This window comes from Cavia porcellus, unplaced genomic scaffold (genome assembly GCF_034190915.1).
Source record: "Cavia porcellus strain 051 isolate PalLab524CR breed Dunkin Hartley unplaced genomic scaffold, mCavPor4.1 scaffold_9, whole genome shotgun sequence".
Classification (NCBI taxonomy): Eukaryota; Metazoa; Chordata; class Mammalia; order Rodentia; family Caviidae; genus Cavia; species Cavia porcellus.
The window spans coordinates 76,086,730-76,103,323 of record NW_026947492.1 but is presented as its reverse complement, the minus strand read 5'-3'; the positions used below and the strand labels follow the sequence as shown (position 1 = coordinate 76,103,323).

Genomic DNA, 16,594 nt, shown 5'->3' with positions numbered 1-16,594 from the left:
TTGGTATCCTAAGATGCGTACTTGGTCCTTATCTTGAACATGGAATAGTTGTTGAATTTATCACATTCTTCAGTGCCTCCCTTCCTCTCTCTTGTCTATCTCCTACAGTGGGAAAGTCACCCCCTCCCTGAGGACCCCCACTGCTTCTGCCGTGGGCATGGACCTGATCCCTCAGTCAGCTGGAGCACTTACGTATTGAGGTGTCAGCGCCTGCATTGGTGTCATTAATATGGCAGAGCGATCACTTAATAACAAAAGAGCGCGCAGACAAATGGCCTAATTAGTACTGATGGCCTCTGTGGCCACAGAGCAGACGTAAGCTGCCTCGGAGCCTCCATAGGGTCTCTGTGTATGCGATCCGTCCTCAGTTAGACACACCCTGGCCTCCCAAGCCCAGTACGCCCAGAAGACAGGCTGTGCCCAGCTGCTCATTATTGCTTGGGGGCTGCGCACCTCTGTCTTTAGGACTTTCTCTAGCTCCTGTTGAGTGCATCCAAGGAGACTCAGAGGCCAGTGTGGGAAGGGCCGCCAGCTGACGGAATTTATTGGCCATTAACTTGCCCCTGCCCCCCTTTTTGCCTTATTTGGGAGGATAGAAAGTAGGGATGCATAAACGCTTGGGGGGAGAAGGTTCCTGAGTTTTATAAAATTATCACAGGTTAAGAATTACTGATTTTCTTGAGATAGTTTAGTAAGCCTAATTTAATACTTTGGTGAATGAAAAATGAGTCTTCCTGGGAAAAAACGTTGGGGTGGCGTTCTGGCTGTCAGATGTCATCAGGGTTACAGATGAATCATTCATTTAGTCTTTCAGCTTTACTCTCGCCATTTTACTTGCTTGTTAGAGGCCCAAAGAAATGAGATTTTATTATCTTTGGTGATAGTACCTCAAAATATAGTGGCAATTTGGCCCTCGAAAAGGCCTGATAAAAATAACTGGTAGGACGCTTCCTTGTGATTTTGAGCATGCTGTCATTGAGCGCCTTAAGCTGTTGGGCATTGCCAGCTGTCTGTAGTGTGAGTCCACTGCGGAGCAGGGGAATCCAGCAGTGGTCATGCTGGAGCTTGGCAGAACAGTCCTGGAGTGGGATTCCATTCCAAGACTCACTGGCAAAAGGGGAGTAAAAAGCATTGTCCAGCTTTCTCTGCTGAGCTGTAAGAGCTGCTGTTGCTGACTTTCTCCCTTCTGCAGTGATACACAGTCAATATGAGACAGGAACACACTCAGGAAGACTAGACAGCAGCTAGATATAGAAACACGGGGCTGGTTTTATGTTTTGAAAAGATTTTAGGTCTCAGCTTCCATGTTAGTCTTCTTTGTGCTACTTGAATAGGATACTGGAGACTGGAAATTTATACGAACAAATTTAGTGGCTCACGGTTCCAGTCTGCAAGTCTGAGATCATGAGGCTGGTGTCTGGTGCTTTGCTGTCCCAAGGCAAAGAATAAACAGGTGTGAGGCAAAGGGCTGGGACCCACCTGCTGCCAAGGGTCAGTCCCTGGGTGTGTGTGTGGGGTGGGGTGGGGTGGAACCCCTGGGCTCAGGACCCATTGGTTTAGCTCCTGGTATTCGCATTTCTGGATAAGGTTTGGATGCTGGGGAACAACAACATGAGCCACAGCACTTCTGCAGGCATACCTTGCAGCGCAGAGCCTGTCTGTGGTCCCTTTTGGCTCGGGTGGAAAAGTCTTAGAAGGTGCCTTAGAAGGGGCAGGAGCGTGTTCCTTGTGTCAGCTGGGTAGCACTTGCTTACTAAGAAGGAGTAGGAGCCTGTTGTCACCTGAAGACTTGGGTTGTCCCCTCTTGTGGCACTTCCTCATCTGGGCCCCAGGCCTACAGTAGAAGCCGGCACAGGTGGCACTCCCAGAGGCCTCTGCCCTGCTGGTGCTTAGGCAGCAGTGTGTGGAATCACCAAGTCCGAGAGCAGGCATCGGGATGCATCCCTGAAATGTGCATACAGCTATTTGCATGTTTTATTGTAGAAACTTGAAGAAAGAAAAACTATTCCACGTTCCAAAGAAATTCCTAACTTTACTTTTCACATTAAAATATGTTCTGTGTACTGTTTGATAAAACGTTAAACACTGGTGGAAAGTTCTAGATAAACACCATTACGAGGTTCCTGTTTACTTGAGAGTGAGAAAATCAGCCTCCGCTGTCACTCAGACTGTTTTCAGTGGCACATCTCTAAATTTAACTGTTCCCACCTGTTGACTGTGGAACTTCCTGAGCCTTTCAGAAGAACTATGAGGGGGAGGGGTACTCAGTGGTGAACGGGGAAGAGGCCGGGGTTGTGGAAGGGTGGGCGCAAGTGTCCAGCAGAGCTGGTTTGGCGGAGCAGTTGATTTCCTGAGTTGGTGCAGAACGTTTGAGTCTCATCACCAAGGACCATACAGAAATTGCTGCATGTTGAAAACATTACTGACAAATTCTTAGAGTTAGAAATCTCACATGAGATTGGGCATGGTGTCGCTTGCCTGTAATCCCAGCATTCGAGAGGCCGAGGCAGGAGGATTGCTGTGAGTTCAAGGCTGGCCTGGGCTACAAAGTGAGTTTAAGGGCAACCTGAGCTGCATAGTGAAGCCCTGTTTCAAAAAGAACAACAACAAAAATCTCACATGAGAAAGTTCTTCCATAGGTTCCTGGCTTCTTTGTGTTTTGTAAACTGTTACATCTGGCTTAGAATAACCAGGTTGCAATCAAAGTGTTTGGGGCTTTGTAATTTTATAGTCTTGGGGCTGAGCAAGAACTCGAGTGCGTTCATTGTTCAGTGGGGTGGACCTGCGGGGTTGATCCCGTGCCCTGGCAGTCTCGGTCACCCCTCACTGGCCCTCTGGTCTCACTTGGCAGTATCACCCCGACAAGCAGAGCTGTGCTGCGCCGGCAGAGACACTGGAGGAGCACCGACAGAGGTTCATCGAGGTGGACCAGGCCTGGAAGATCCTGGGGAATGAAGAGTCCAAGAAAGAGTATGACCTGCAGTGGCACGGTAGGTGGGGCCTGACCTCCACGGCGACTGCCTGCCCTTTGGCTTGGCTTGGTCAGCTCTGGTCAGCAGTCTGAACAGGAGCTGCTGGGTCTCAGTGCCATTAGGTGCTCAGCCCCGCCCTGGGTGCAGCCACCGGGAAAGGGCTGCCCACCTGCAGTCCCTTCCAGGTGTCAGGCAGGCGAGGAGGCCTGGAGGAATGTGGTTAGGTGTGTCACATGAGTTTCCCTATGGGGGAAGGCGGGGAGGACCCCTTCATCCCAGGAGCTGGGTGCGAATGTGACGCTTCCATTTGATCACCACAGAGCAGCACTGGGGTCTGTGCAGGGCCGTGCACAGTCCCTGTGTGGCTTCTGTCAGCTGTGACGCCTTGCCCTGCAGCTTTGGTGTTAGCTGTGCCATGTTCATAGCACCAATCAGCTAAGGCCCCTTTACTTCTCAGGAGAGGCTGGCACCCTGTTACATAAATTTGAAGACCCTGCCAAAGGTCCCTTGTATGGGGTTCACATTGATTCTCAGCTGCAGCTTGGAGAGAGCCCCTTGCTTGGTGTTTGCTCCTCTGGGATGAGAACATAGTGACAGTGTCCTTTGAGAATGCCCACTCTAGAGATGTATTCTTTTAAACTGGGTTCACAAAAAATTAAAACAAGCTGGGTGCCCAGGACGTCTGTCCCCGAGAGTGTGGCCCCAACGGCCCTGCAAGTGTGAAGCCGGTCCACTGCCCCCAGAGCTGTTTGCAGAGGTGCTGGCTCCAGGGCACCATCTCCAGTGACACTGTCCCCACCGCACTGACAGGGCATAGGGTGTCCCCACCGTCCTGCTGTGCTTCCTTAGCCCATGCCCGCTGCCGAGGATCTGCCATGCAGAGAGATGGGGAGCAGCGCAGGCCATCAGATGGCTTTCTACCGAGATGATGAGTGGAGTGGACCGGGGAGTGGGGAAGAGACACTGCAGTCAGCACGTGCAAAGAAGGACCTGGAGCTGAGGATTTCCCGTGACCTCTGAGCGAGCAGCTTCTAGCTGTCTTCCTCCCTTTCTCCTGGGGGTTGGTCCAGACCTGATTTATGTCCCCAACGTTTTTCGGTTTTATTTTGAGGCAGGGTCTCACTGTGTTGCCCAGGTTGGCCTGAAACATTCGATCCTCCTGCCTCTGCCTTTCAAGTAGTAGCTGGAATTGCAGGCATGTACCGCTGGCATTGATGAGATCAGTGAAATCTAGGTAGTGCCCCAGGTAGTGCGAAGTGCTTCACGATGTGACGAAACAGCCCGGACTTCAGAAAGGTAGGTCACTGTGCAGGTTTTCAGGTGGGTTGGTGCTGAGTCATTCAGACATGGAGGGCCACAGAAATGCAGCTCCTCCTGCTGCTGTACTGCCCTCACCGCCGGCGTGGAAACGGCCTCTCTGGCCAGGTCCCGAGTGGGGTTCTGCATTCACTGACCTCACTGAAGCAGAAGCACAGGGCTGACGGCATCCTCACCAGAGCAGCTTTCGGAGATCTCCCAGTGAACCTCTTTCCTGTTGTTCTGTAGAACACGGTACTGATTTTGTGTGCATGTGTGACTCATTTTAAATAAACGGCTGCTCAAAGTAGAAGGGAACGCACCTGTAGCAGTGCAGGTTTGCCGAGGGCTGTGAGCAGCGGGCTCTGGGAGGGGAGGCTGTAACCAAGTCACACGCTCTTTCTGGGTCACCCCAGGAACGGACGTGAGGAGGGCAGCTTTGTCGTGGGAACTCGCGCATGCTGGTGGCTCATTGTGAGAGTCCCTTTCAGAGGGTGTGAAGGATGTGTGTTCCTAGCTGCGGGGAGCTGGCTGTCCAGGTGAACCGGGCAGAGGCAGGTGGTACTTCTTGGCTGCTCTGAAGCCTTGTTCGGGCTCACAGCACCCTCAGCCCATTCTGAGACAGCCCTCCAGTACTGCCCGTAGCCATGAAATTATCTGGAAGTGATTGCAAGTAACACTTGACATCCGCATTCCTTTTCTTCTCAGAAGAAACACTCAAATGGCTATTTCTAACAGAGAGTAAAACTCCGGGCCAGGTTGCCTACATATATATATATATATATATATATATATATATATGTATATATATGCATTTTTAAAGCACACATGTATTTTTTTCTCTCTTGGGCAGTGCTGGTCAGGTTAGAGAGAAGCAACTGGAAGAGGTGATGTGTGATACCAGCTCTTGGAGAACAGGACTTGGAAGGCGCTGCTGACTGGTGAACTGAATCAGTCCCCTTGCCATATTTACTCTGCTGTTTCTAAGGCTGCTGCCAGGCCCCCAAAGAGTGTGTAGTTACGCAGGGTGGGCTGTGCGCTGTGGGAAGCTCGGGTCTTAGCACCTTCACACACAGTGTCCCTGGGTTCATTTGTGCCTTTGTGAACCTCACGGGGAGTTTCCTCATGTGTTCAGCGTGCTCCAGCATGCATCACAGGTGCACCGCAGGTGGTGACTGGCCCGGGGGTTTGTGGACACAGATCTCTGCATTTCTCGGTGGCTCCACAGGCTGAGTCATCCTGCTGATGCTGGAACCCCCATTTGTCGGCAACACCCACGACACACTGGTCCCGGGGCTTAGAGGACCTGCAGGAGGGAGTGGCCTTTGCTGACCCACAGGTCTTCCCTGTGGTGTGGTGTGGTGTGGTGTGGAACCCAACCCATCTGTGCTTGGGGAGTACCTGCTCACAGAGGATGAGGAGCTTAACCTGTGCCAAGAGAAGGCAACACTTAAAGACCCAGCACCACTGTGTCAATGTATCACTACTTAAGCCCATAATTAGAATCCTCCCTGGGAAGAGTCTTAAAGTCGATTAACTCCATAGGAAGGGGAAATGACATACTTCTGAATGTAGTTAATATGGAGAAGAGTGGTGACTTTAGGCCAGGTGACAATTACGTAAATTGTGTCCTAAAGCTGACCCTTACAAAACCCTTGATTAGTTAGATTAGGGCTTCCTTTTATGGTCATATTAGTATTTCCATTTGATTTTTAGGAATTTCAAAATTGGCTGTAAAAATTTGCTTCAGGTAAAAAACTTGAAGATAAGCATCAGGAGGTCTGTTTGGTTTGCTGACTGTTTTCGGGGGAAGTAAGAATGTGAAGCGAGGCAGAAAATCCGTGCGGACAGTTGGGGACTGGGTTAGCATGTGAGGGCGAGGGAAGTGCAGAGAGAAAGCTGTGTGAGCAACGTGCCTCGTCCTGCGTGTCAGGGGGGTGACTCTTCTCACACCATTTTACTTTGACGTAAACGCAGGTAGCTTTTCGTAGTGACTGTGTTTTAAGGTCATTTTCATGGATTTGGAATAAAAATTGGGCTTCAGACGCAGTAGATACCTGTGGGCCAGCTGACAGTGTAACTCCAGTGCACACAGTCGGGGAGCCAGGCTGAGGGAACGCAGGACAGGCTGGTTGCAGTCATCACCCCCTTGCCCTCAGCCTAGAGACCTGGGGGGTGTGGTGGGCCCCCATTCTGGCCTCAGCGCACCCCCCAATTCCCTCCATAGCTGCTCTGGACAACCTCCCTGGCCACGCTGTGCCCCAGGGTGAGCAGCTTTTGTGCTGTCCCCTTGCAGACCCAGAGTGACCCCTGGGCCCTCTGCCTGTGCCTCCTGGCCTTCACTGCTGACCTGGCCCACAGGATCTACTGTGGAGGCATCAGAGTCCTGACCGTTGGTTCTGTGTTTGATGCTTAAGAGCGGCCAGGACTCTGGTAACAAGCAGGTTGCTTTTGGTGTCTGGCGCTGGCGGGAGCATGGCGCGTCTTAGCAGGGGTGTGAGCTCAGGCAGAGCTCCAGGCCTGCCCTCTGTTGCCATGTGCCCTCTCACAGTGACCGTGAGGGTAACACTGATACCTGCTTCCCAGATCCTGTCCCTGGTCACAGAGAGGGGGATGCAGCCACATTGCTGGACTCGCCTGGTACCTCATTTGCCCGCTGGCTGTCGCCTGGGTCCAGAGCCCACGGCTGGCTCCTGGCTCGGCCCCAAGTACACGGCTGTCAGCGTTGGTCAGGGCAGCCTGATGCAGAGCCTGGAAAGGCCTGCAGGTGCCAGGGTGTGGTGCCTGGGGCCTTGCCCATGACACACCAATGACACTGTCCAGTGAAGACAGGATTCTGGCTGGCTGCACGTCAGGGGGGCACCTTGGGTAGCATGGCAGGGTACTGCAGAATGTGGCAACCTCTTTAAGACTGACTTTCTAAGTGTCAGGGTACTGTCTTAGACCGGGGGATATAGCTGGCGTCTAACTTCCACTCGTGTGTGTCCTTAGAAGATGAGCTGAGGCATCTGAAATGGCACAGAAATGAAAAGTGGAGAGCAGTTGCTAAAGGAGCGCATCTTAGGGACAGTGGTGGTCACCTGTGACACTGCACACATGAATGATGCAGTCAGAGCTGAGATGGACTTGATCTCTGGGCCACTGTCTGATGAAAGAGACTTCTGATGAGTGAAGTTAAACCCCTCTCCTAGCTTTTTGTTATCTATTCATTTATTCTTAAAATTGTAGCTCCTGTGAGAAAAAGTTTCCTGGGATTAGAGCTGTAATTATTTAGACATTAAATAGCGCTGTTTTAGAAGTTTTACTGTCATTAGAAGGAAGTTGAAAAAGACTGGAATTCCATTGTCTGGAAAGAAGTGAGAAATATTTATTGATTCCCAAATGGAGCTGAAAAAGCCTTTCCCCTTTCAGAAAGTGGTGAATGACCCAGCGAGAGCTCTGGTAAGCTGTACTGAGCCACGCTGCTAATAGTTATTTAATGTTATTCTTCAGTGCGAAAGAATCTCCTGAGAGCTCCCTTTTAATCTCTTTGAACTGCAAGCTCATAAACCTCTCTGATGAGTCCTGCAGTATTTTCTTGGATCCCACAGCAGAGACAATGGAGCCCCGGAATTCTTTGCCCTCTTGTTGTCAGACAAATCCAGTGGAACACAGGTCACAAGGGCCGATGCTTCTAAGGGCTGAAAGATTCCTTTTCAAGTAGCCACATAAATTATTTGATTTTATCATTAGCTCCACAGACCCCTCACTAGCGCATGGCTTTCTGTCTGGCAGGTGGACTTGGTAGTTCTCACCTCCTGCTTGGCTGTGTGCGCACAGCACCAGGCAGGGCCTGGGTGCAGACAGACTTCCTGCTCCTGGTGGCCCAGGGAATCCAATGCACAGCGCCATTGGGCCAAGCCAGGACCAGGCGGGGCATTGCTTTCCCAGTGGCTGTGGGCTTTTCTGCTTTATAAACAGCGATTACCTCTGCAGCACAGATTCCAGATTCAAACCAAGTCAGTCTGTTTTCTCAACTCTTCTATTCTTAATAGTATCCTGTTAACGGGAGAACTCTGAGGTAAGATTTGCATTTCTGAACACCTATGAAAATGTTCTACTGGGCTGAGCAAAATTATCATATGTAATCCTGCAAAAGGAAAATAATTTATGTGTTTTGAAGATGCCATGTCTGATGAGTAGACAGTTATCAAGGCTAATTACAGCATTCCTGTGAGTTAGGAAAGAATTACGGTTTTAATTATAATCACAGTAGTAGACAGGCAGAGATCATTGTTTAAAAAGAAAAACTAAACATTGATTTGTTTGTGTTCCTCCTGGTGTGAGGCTGGGGGGTCCTGCCCCCAACCTGTCTGCCTGTCAAAAAAGGGTCCTAGCTGCCCCGCTGCCCACTTCGCCACCCCTGTACCTGGCGTCCCGCTTACCACCCCATTCCCAGCCCTTTGTCAGGCTCGTCACTGGCAGCTGGGTTTAGAAGTTGCTGAGTCCCATCTTTGCAAAGAGTGCACATTTTCCTGTAAGACCTTTCTTCACCTTTTCTTGTTTCTATGTAAAAACAGTCGTCGGTCTTGGTCCTGACTTTAAAACGTAGTGGGAGGGAAGCACACGGCGGAGAGGCGCACCCGCTCCTGCCCAGCACCTGGGACTCTTGCCCAGCTGAGTCCGTGGTTGCACAGTATGACTTGCTTCTGAATGTCAGATACTGATTTGTAAAGCTGGAGTCTTGGGTTATGGGCACAGGTGTCCATTACAGATGTTCAGACAACTGCAGAATGCAAATGTCAGCGTATTCCTTTTACCTTTGACCTCTGGCGAGGTATTGGCCTCTTTGTGTCCTGGTTTACCGTGATGTACCATGTCTGTGCTTTATGCTATTCTTTTAGCAAGGAGTAGGTAGCTAATCTAAAGCTGTGGTGCATCCAGATAGAGAAGGATGCTTATCAAGTGGAAAGGTGACTTTCTGAGTAGACTTGAGAAGGCTGCACAGGAGCAGCCGTTGGCTGCGCCGCATCCCAGTGGGTTCTGGCAGGGCAGCAGGTGCTGTGCATGGCAGCCGTGTGTGCGGCAATCCCTCACTTACTGTCTGGAAATGAAGATGGCGTGGGAGTGTCCACGAGTCACTGTCTTTCAGTGCAGTTCTGTGTCACAGCTGTTGTGTCGCCAGGGTGAGAGTTGACTTTTCTTGTCAAGATCTCTGCCTGGTCTGCTTTGCTTGAACTGACTTCACTGTTGCCAAAGGGATCTCCAGGGTGTGCACCCTGGAAGAGAGACAGCTTGGTTGTAAACCAGTGAGCCCCAGTGTTTTATTTTTCCCCTGAATGGGCTTCTTTACACATCTATTACCCCTTCTTCAGCTCTCCCAGCCTCAGTTCCCCACTCTAGCCAGCCACTTCAGGCCCTGTAACCAGCGAGTGCCAAGTGCACTGATCAGCGCTCTGTACTCTCAGAGTGGTCATACGGGCTGTGTCTTTGGATCCTAGGGACAGTTGGAGGGACTTTTGGTATCCAGTGAATGTGAAGAGGTGTAACATCACAGTATCTCAATACAATACTACGGCGAGTTCAAAATATCGTATAATCTTTGCATCTGTTTAAAATTATGTAACTCACCAATAGATTTTGAACAGGCAGTTATTAAATATAATTAAACTGCAGGCATTCACATAAGGGAACAAAGGGAGGCATTCTCAGGAAGGGAACAAGAGACAGTGCGACAGCTCAAGAAAATTCCACCAGAGTGGGGCTGGATTTTAATAGCTTCTTTTAAGCCTTGACTTCTAGAAGAACAATACATGCATACAGGAAACATAACATGCCTTTAAAACAGTGACAACTGCTTCTCATCCAGTGGTGCTTGCTCCATCCCTAGCCACGCTTGTCTTAAGCAGGAAGTGTATGTTTCTCCTGCCTAGGCCACGGCTGGCTGTGTTTAGTTGGATTCCAGGTGCCTTCGGAACTTCCGTGTCAGGGAAAACTTTCCCTCCAGAAGCACAGAGCCTCAACACAGTGCCATTGTGTTACAGGCTTGCAACATTGACCCCTCCCTGGAAGGGACCTGTGCCCCTGGCAGTTAGGGCCATAGCAGCCTCTTCCATTGGGCAGTGCCAGCTCTGCAGAGCACTGAGCCATCTTTGTGGTGAGAACAGCCCACCCGCCGCCTCCTGGGGCTGGACCTGAGTGAAGGCCTTCCTCTCTGTCCTTAGAAAGCCACCAGTCCCCTCGAAGTGGGACCTTTTCTGTACTTCCTAAAAATCCTGTCTTCAGATGGTCACTGGGACCAGCACAGCAGCACACTAATCCTAATCCTGAAGGAAGGACGAGGTGACCCCTGTCTTTCCCCATTTCAGATGGCTGTTGGCACCCAGCGCCCCACTGCCTTCTTCCTGAGGCGCAGTTTATCTGAGCGATGTCTCTAGTCTCTCACAAAGCAGAAGCTACAAAACAATGACCAGACCAGACAGTTTGACTGCTCCAGGTTCTTAGTCCTTTGAAGTCAGTAGCCCTCACACTGCTGGCAGGACAGAAGGCCGAGGGTTGGACAGTAGAGGCAGGAAGACCTGCGGCTGCCATGCTGGAGTGCCCCATCCTTCGCAGAGTGACGCTTCTCCTTTTCTGTTTTACAGAAGACAAGCTCAGGAGCGTGGGACCTGTAGGTGCACAAGTGTATCTTGAAGAAATGTCTTGGAACGAAGGTTGGATTTTTTTCTCCTTTTGGTCTTACTTACAATGAAGACAAACATTAGAGATCTTTTTAATAAGGAAAAAAGTAACCACAGGATGTTGGGAAATCTTGAAAAGGCAGTAACTTAGGCTTTGCACACATAAATGCTTTGGTTTGTCTGTTTGATTCTAAACAGCATTTATTTCTTATTTTATTTATTTTTCTTTATTTTTTTGGTCTTTTTCCTTTTTATCGGTACCAGGGATCGAACTCACGACTGCCTGCTTGCAAGGCAGGCGCTTATGCCGCTGAGCTAAACCTCCAGCCCCCTAAACAGCATTTATTGATGACCCCTCTGTATGACTCTTTTCAAGTTAGTTTCTGTTCTTTTTTAAAATATGTTTTTACTACTTTTTGATTTTTGCATTACTCTCTCTGTATAGTAAAAGTCAAAGATAATTTTTTCCCATTTATCTTTGTGTTGATATTGAGATGAATTCATAGTAGAATTTTTGGTTGATTTTCTTTTTATATGGAGTCATAAACTGTCAGACCAGGGCTATTTAATGTTATGATTTTCTCCCGGGAGGCTTGACACACCCCCTGCCCCCGCTTTTTGATGATCTCCTAGGAGAAAGAGGAGAGTCTGTGTCTGCCCTTTTTCATGAGGTTATGCCATTTTTCCTTTCAAAGCTTTACGAATCAGGTTTAATTTTTACATCCCTCTGGTGCTCTCTGAGTTGCTCTGGGCCGACCCCTCTGTAAACAGAAGCCCTGGCTAGCTCACTTCCATGCCTCTTGGGCAGAGGAAGAAAATCGTGCTATTTCCTGTAACTTTATTATTCAGCCTCAAGGCTTATAAATACTTACTAATGAGAATGGATGGTAAGAGATGAACAGAGCCCAGAGCTGTGCTTCTTGAAACCATGTACTTTGCTAATAGTAAATTCTTAGTGCTTTAAAAAAGTGGGTTGCCAGCCACTTAGAAGGCAAATTATGCTTCTCCTTATGGGATTGTTCTGTCCTCATCCATACAGGTGGCAGGCATCCTTGAGTAGAAACTATTGTTGCAGTTGCGTAATGGAGAAGAGTGGGTTTTGTGTGACCGGTGTCCCCAGTGGCGACAGTCTCTTAGTGTCAGCAGGAAGAGCCCTGCTGGGAGGACTGGAGGGGGTGCCTGTAAAGGACACACGACGACAGGCTGCTCATTACAGACCTGCCACAACACAGTGGATTGCTTAAAATCCATTGTTGAAGTCAGTTAACAATATATAGCTTTAAATTTTTATTTAAAAATATGGGCTGGTAGTTGAAGCATCTGTTCAGTCAGTAAATACACAGACCCTCTGCCCCAGGTGAAAACACCCACACAAAGGAAGTCGCCAGCAGGAAACAGCAGGGTGTCCGAGCAGGGCTTCATCCCCGGCTTCCACAGCTCCCCTTGGAGCAGAAGTGCGGAGCATCTTCGAGCCTTATTTAAATTAAGGGCTTTTAGGCTCGTGAAAGATGGGAGTGTCCTTATCTTCCTGAGAGAAAAAATGGAGCAACAGTACTTGAAGCCATGGTTCTGGCAGGAATATTTAGAGACGAGTCTTGTAAAGTTGAATGTTCACAGTTGGAAAGAGCAAGTTTAGCATATGAAGTTAAACCAGAAGTGGACAAAAGGAACGTGTTTGTGTTCCTTCAGGTTGCTTTCAGAATGACCTTGGCAGGAAAGGGGACCGCTGGCCAGGTTACTCCTCGGAGGCTTCCCGCCCTGTTTAAATGGGCCATTCCTATGAAAACACCACTTTGTCAGAGCCAGGTAGCAATAATGCAAGAAGAAATTGCCTCAAGATGTGAATTTGAGTTCTTAGCATTAACATTCAGAATTATCAGTGACAAAATCCACTGTAACCCATGTGTCCTCTGTGTCATTTACTAAGTACATGTCACCTCGGATTTATTCTCACTGTTCATCGAGGTGGTAAGAAAACAAGGGAGAGATTTAGCCTAGGAAAATCAATGGTTAGAATATGTATATTTTTAGACATTTTAACAGTAAAACAATTCTCTTTGAAAATGTACTGCAGCAGGTAGACAGGAAGCGGTTTGTTTGCCTTTCTGAATTCAAGGTTATTTTCCTCCATGGAGGACACAGAGCAGCGCTGGCTGACTGGATTCATTGTTTTCTTTGATAAAAGAAGCAGGTACACTTGGCCTACTTAAGTGCCAGCTTTTTCAAGACTGGACTTGAGAGCGAGCATGCGCAAGGCAGGTAGAGTCCCCCCCTTCCTGGCTGTCGAGATGGGGCATTAATCAGGTTAGGGATGCCATGCAGATTTGGTTGCAAGAGCTCAGGCACCCTTTGCGACTCGCTTCGTGTCTCTGTAATAGGGAACTCCGATAGTGGTGACAGATGCAGTGGTCCCGAGCATCACAGTAGTTTTGACATGTTCCCCCCAGAGTGGGAAGAGTGGGAGGTGGAGGGGATCCTTCCGTTGGAGCCTGGGGCTTGGGCTGTGAGTGGCCCCGGTGCCGCCTCCTTCCCCACCTGGAGGCATCTTGGTCCTGTGTGAGTGAGCAGCAGGCGGGGGACGTGTGGCGCTCCCATGGGACCGTGCAGAAAGCAGCCAGCTGCTCTGCTCCTTCCCAGTGGGGTGCTGCCCTCGGAAGGAGGGATCCAGGCCAGGTACCATGCCTTTCGGGCAGACCTCCCCTCACTGCAGCCTTTCCCTGGAGTTCTCACCTGCTGAGAATGAAGCTGGGACCGAAGTTGTGGGGAGACAGTGGCTTCCAGGGGATTCCACGGCAGCTTCCGAGCCCCACCTGTGCTGTGGAGGCGCCTCCAGATCAGGACCTGTGCAAGCTGCCCACGCCTCCTTTACTGAGCTGTGTACTCCAGCCTTGCAGCCTCTGGAGTGACCCTGCAGCTTGGAAGGTGTGAGCAGAGTAGTTGCTTGCAGGCATCTGAAGCTTTCTTTTGTTCTTTGCAGGTGATCGATCTTTCTCTCTGGGCTGCCGATGTGGTGGCACGTACAGCGTTTGTGAGCAGGAGGCGGCAGTTGTGAGCCTGGTTCCCTGTGATACATGCTCGCTGATGGTAGAGCTCCTTCGCCACAGTTGAGCTGGGACCTCAGCTTCCAGAGAAGGGCTGCCTTCAGCCTACTAGGGGCCACCAGGGAGCCATGGCAAAGGAACTTCACTGAAGTGCACTTAGAGTTCATATTACAGACTGCCCAAGAAAAACCTTCAGTTATAAATCACGTCTTATGGACTAATGGCTGAGAACATTTGTTTGCTCCTTGGAAAATAAGAATCATCTTTTTTGAAATGAGCATGTCTCCTGTTCTTTCCAGCACTCTTGACTCCTTCACAGAGACTTGGGTTCTAGGGCCGGGATTTAGCTCAGTCAGTGACATAAGTGCTTGCCTTGCAAGTACATAGTCGTGAGTTCAATCCCTAGTACAAAAAAACAAACAAAAAGATGACTTGGGTTCAGATCTGAGAGGGACACTTTGGTGGCCCAAGGTTCAGGCTTGGGAGGCCCTGCAGGTGTCAGAAGCCTTGTAATAGCAAGGGAGGCTGGGTGAGGGCAGCCTGGGACGAGGCCCAGAGGGTAGGAAGGGGAGGCAGTGGTGGGAGAGGGCCTTTGGAGCCACAGCTGGGAACACTGCCCCCTTCAAGTGTAAAGTAGGGAGCAGAAGCTCAGGGAAGTAATTTGAAACAGCTGCTTCCTCTCCCTTATTCCAGAACCCTGAGCTGGGACCCTTAGTGCCTGTGTTAATATTAGAGTAAGGGACCGTGCGGTCACTGCTGGAACGATGAAGGGATTTCAGCCATGTGGTGTCACTCCCATATTTCTGTGTGCAGTGTGGCCTCGCTTGTTGAATGGCTCCAAAGCTCAAACTTTCTGCCACTTTAACAGGAAAGTTTGAAACAGATCTACTTGGTGTTCCTAACTTCGCTTGCTAGCTGGAAATTCCGCCTGGAAAAGCGTGCACAGGCCAAGTATGAGTCGGGTTGTGCCTCACTGCAGATGGATGGTGGTGATACTTTGATGCTGGTCTTGTGAGCCGAAGTTCCTGTGACAGTGAAATGGAGCAAGAACCAACCAATACAGAGACAGAGGTGCCAATGATGAAGATGACAGCAATGTTAGCACATGCTTGACTAGTAGATGGCCACACAACCACAGACAACAGTCCAGCCTTAGAACTAGGTCCAAAAATACAGTGATCTTTTTTTCAGGGTGAAACCTGCTGAAACTTCTTGGATGGGATGGCAGCACTGCTTTCAGGGTTGGAAATTGTAACAGACGAAATGCTGTAAGATGTTACAAAATACACAAATGCTGAAATAGAAGTAAAACACTATGCATCAGTAGCCATATAAAAAATGTGTTCATTACAATTGCGACACCTCACAGGCTGAAGTAGAAGCATTCACTGGTCTGTAGTCTTTGCTGGGGCATTCCACAGGTAATCTCAGGCGTGGAAAAGACTTGTGGAAAAGTGGTGGGTTATAGGCTTGAGGGCTGTAGATTAATGATGACTTGGAGAAGACTTGGTTTCCTTCAAAACTGCCCGAGTTTTGATGGGAAAAACCATCTCCCAAGAAGAAAAAAGAACTGGCTGCTGTTGGCTTACGGTTTGCAAGATTTGTGGGTCGCCGCCAAGCACTGCATTCCATCTAAATACATGGCCACTGACGAGCATCTTGCAGCATTTTGTGGCTGCTGGCGCTCCCAGCACTATGCTCTTAAAGAACCTTCAATGTATGGCATAGAAACTTAGGTTTTTGTAGATGTGAAGACTTACTATGCTTTCAATTTAGAAGTTTATCCTAGAATGCAGCCACAGGTGGTCCTTCATGTAGTAATAAACCAGATTTACTGTGAATAGACTTGGTGCTCCCAAGCTAAATTGGAATGAGCTGTTCCATAGTTGGTTTACCACTTCCCAGTTGGCGTCACATTTGCTAACAGCATGAGTTGACCAGCACAGGAACTGTACATAGGAACAAAGCAAAAATTCCAAAGGAAATTTTTAATTTCAAAACAGGATTGTATAGTATAATCTTTGAATTTCAGAAAGATATAATATTGGCCTTGTATGTGGCAAAGAAAAAACTGCTGATGTCTACATTGCCTGTGTATGGAAATACTGGTAAGGAAACGTCGACAGAACAGAAGCCTGAATGGTAACTTTCTGTAACCAGATCAAAGACCAAGATGGCAGTAATGCGTTACGCAGCAGTTATGATGTCACTTGTAAGACAAACCACAGGCCAATAGTGGTTTTACTTGATCTGAAACTTATGTGGCATAGTTTGATAGTTTGTAAAGACAATAATATAGAGAAATTTTCTTAGAGGGTTGGGACTGGAGCTCCTACTCTTACAGCAGAGAAAAAATAAAATGTTTCTGCCCAGGAACTCTGCAAAGCAGCTGTGGAGCACACTGGAGAGCCAACCAGTAAACAGCATCGCAACGCCTGCTAACAACAGAGAAACCAGGAAGGTGTCAGCTGTGCCCCACAGGGAGGGGCAGGAAAACAAAACATACGTGCTACCAGTGTGTGTGATATTGTGTGGGGAACACACAGCTGTAGGTACAAAGGCTGTCTCAGATGTGACGATTGGAGCAAAGATTCTGTGGTAGGCTTCTGTTTGTATTTACACTGTA

The 16,594-nt window shown here is 49.1% G+C and overlaps 2 protein-coding genes across 10 annotated transcripts in view; one reads left to right on the top strand and one right to left on the bottom strand.

The window, feature by feature from the left end:
• The window catches only part of Dnajc24 (DnaJ heat shock protein family (Hsp40) member C24), a 30,960-nt gene extending 16,715 nt beyond the window's left edge, over positions 1-14,245 (top strand). The window contains exons 3-5 of the mRNA XM_003464481.5: positions 2,852-2,990; positions 10,892-10,960; positions 13,905-14,245. Coding sequence (XP_003464529.1) covers positions 2,852-2,990; positions 10,892-10,960; positions 13,905-14,035 — 339 coding nt within the window. The 3' untranslated portion in view covers positions 14,036-14,245. The remainder of the gene's footprint in view (positions 1-2,851; positions 2,991-10,891; positions 10,961-13,904) is intronic.
• The window catches only part of Immp1l (inner mitochondrial membrane peptidase subunit 1), a 78,189-nt gene that overhangs the window by 13,455 nt on the left and 48,140 nt on the right, over positions 1-16,594 (bottom strand). For 6 of the 9 annotated variants that reach the window (XM_063256735.1, XM_063256741.1, XM_063256736.1 and 3 more), the window contains one exon: positions 8,482-9,526. The exons of the other annotated variants lie outside the window; for them this stretch is intronic. In XM_063256735.1, the coding sequence (XP_063112805.1) occupies positions 9,386-9,526 (141 nt within the window). In that variant the 3' untranslated portion in view covers positions 8,482-9,385. Of the gene's footprint in view, positions 1-8,481; positions 9,527-16,594 lie in introns of those variants that run through there. 9 annotated transcript variants of the gene reach the window in all.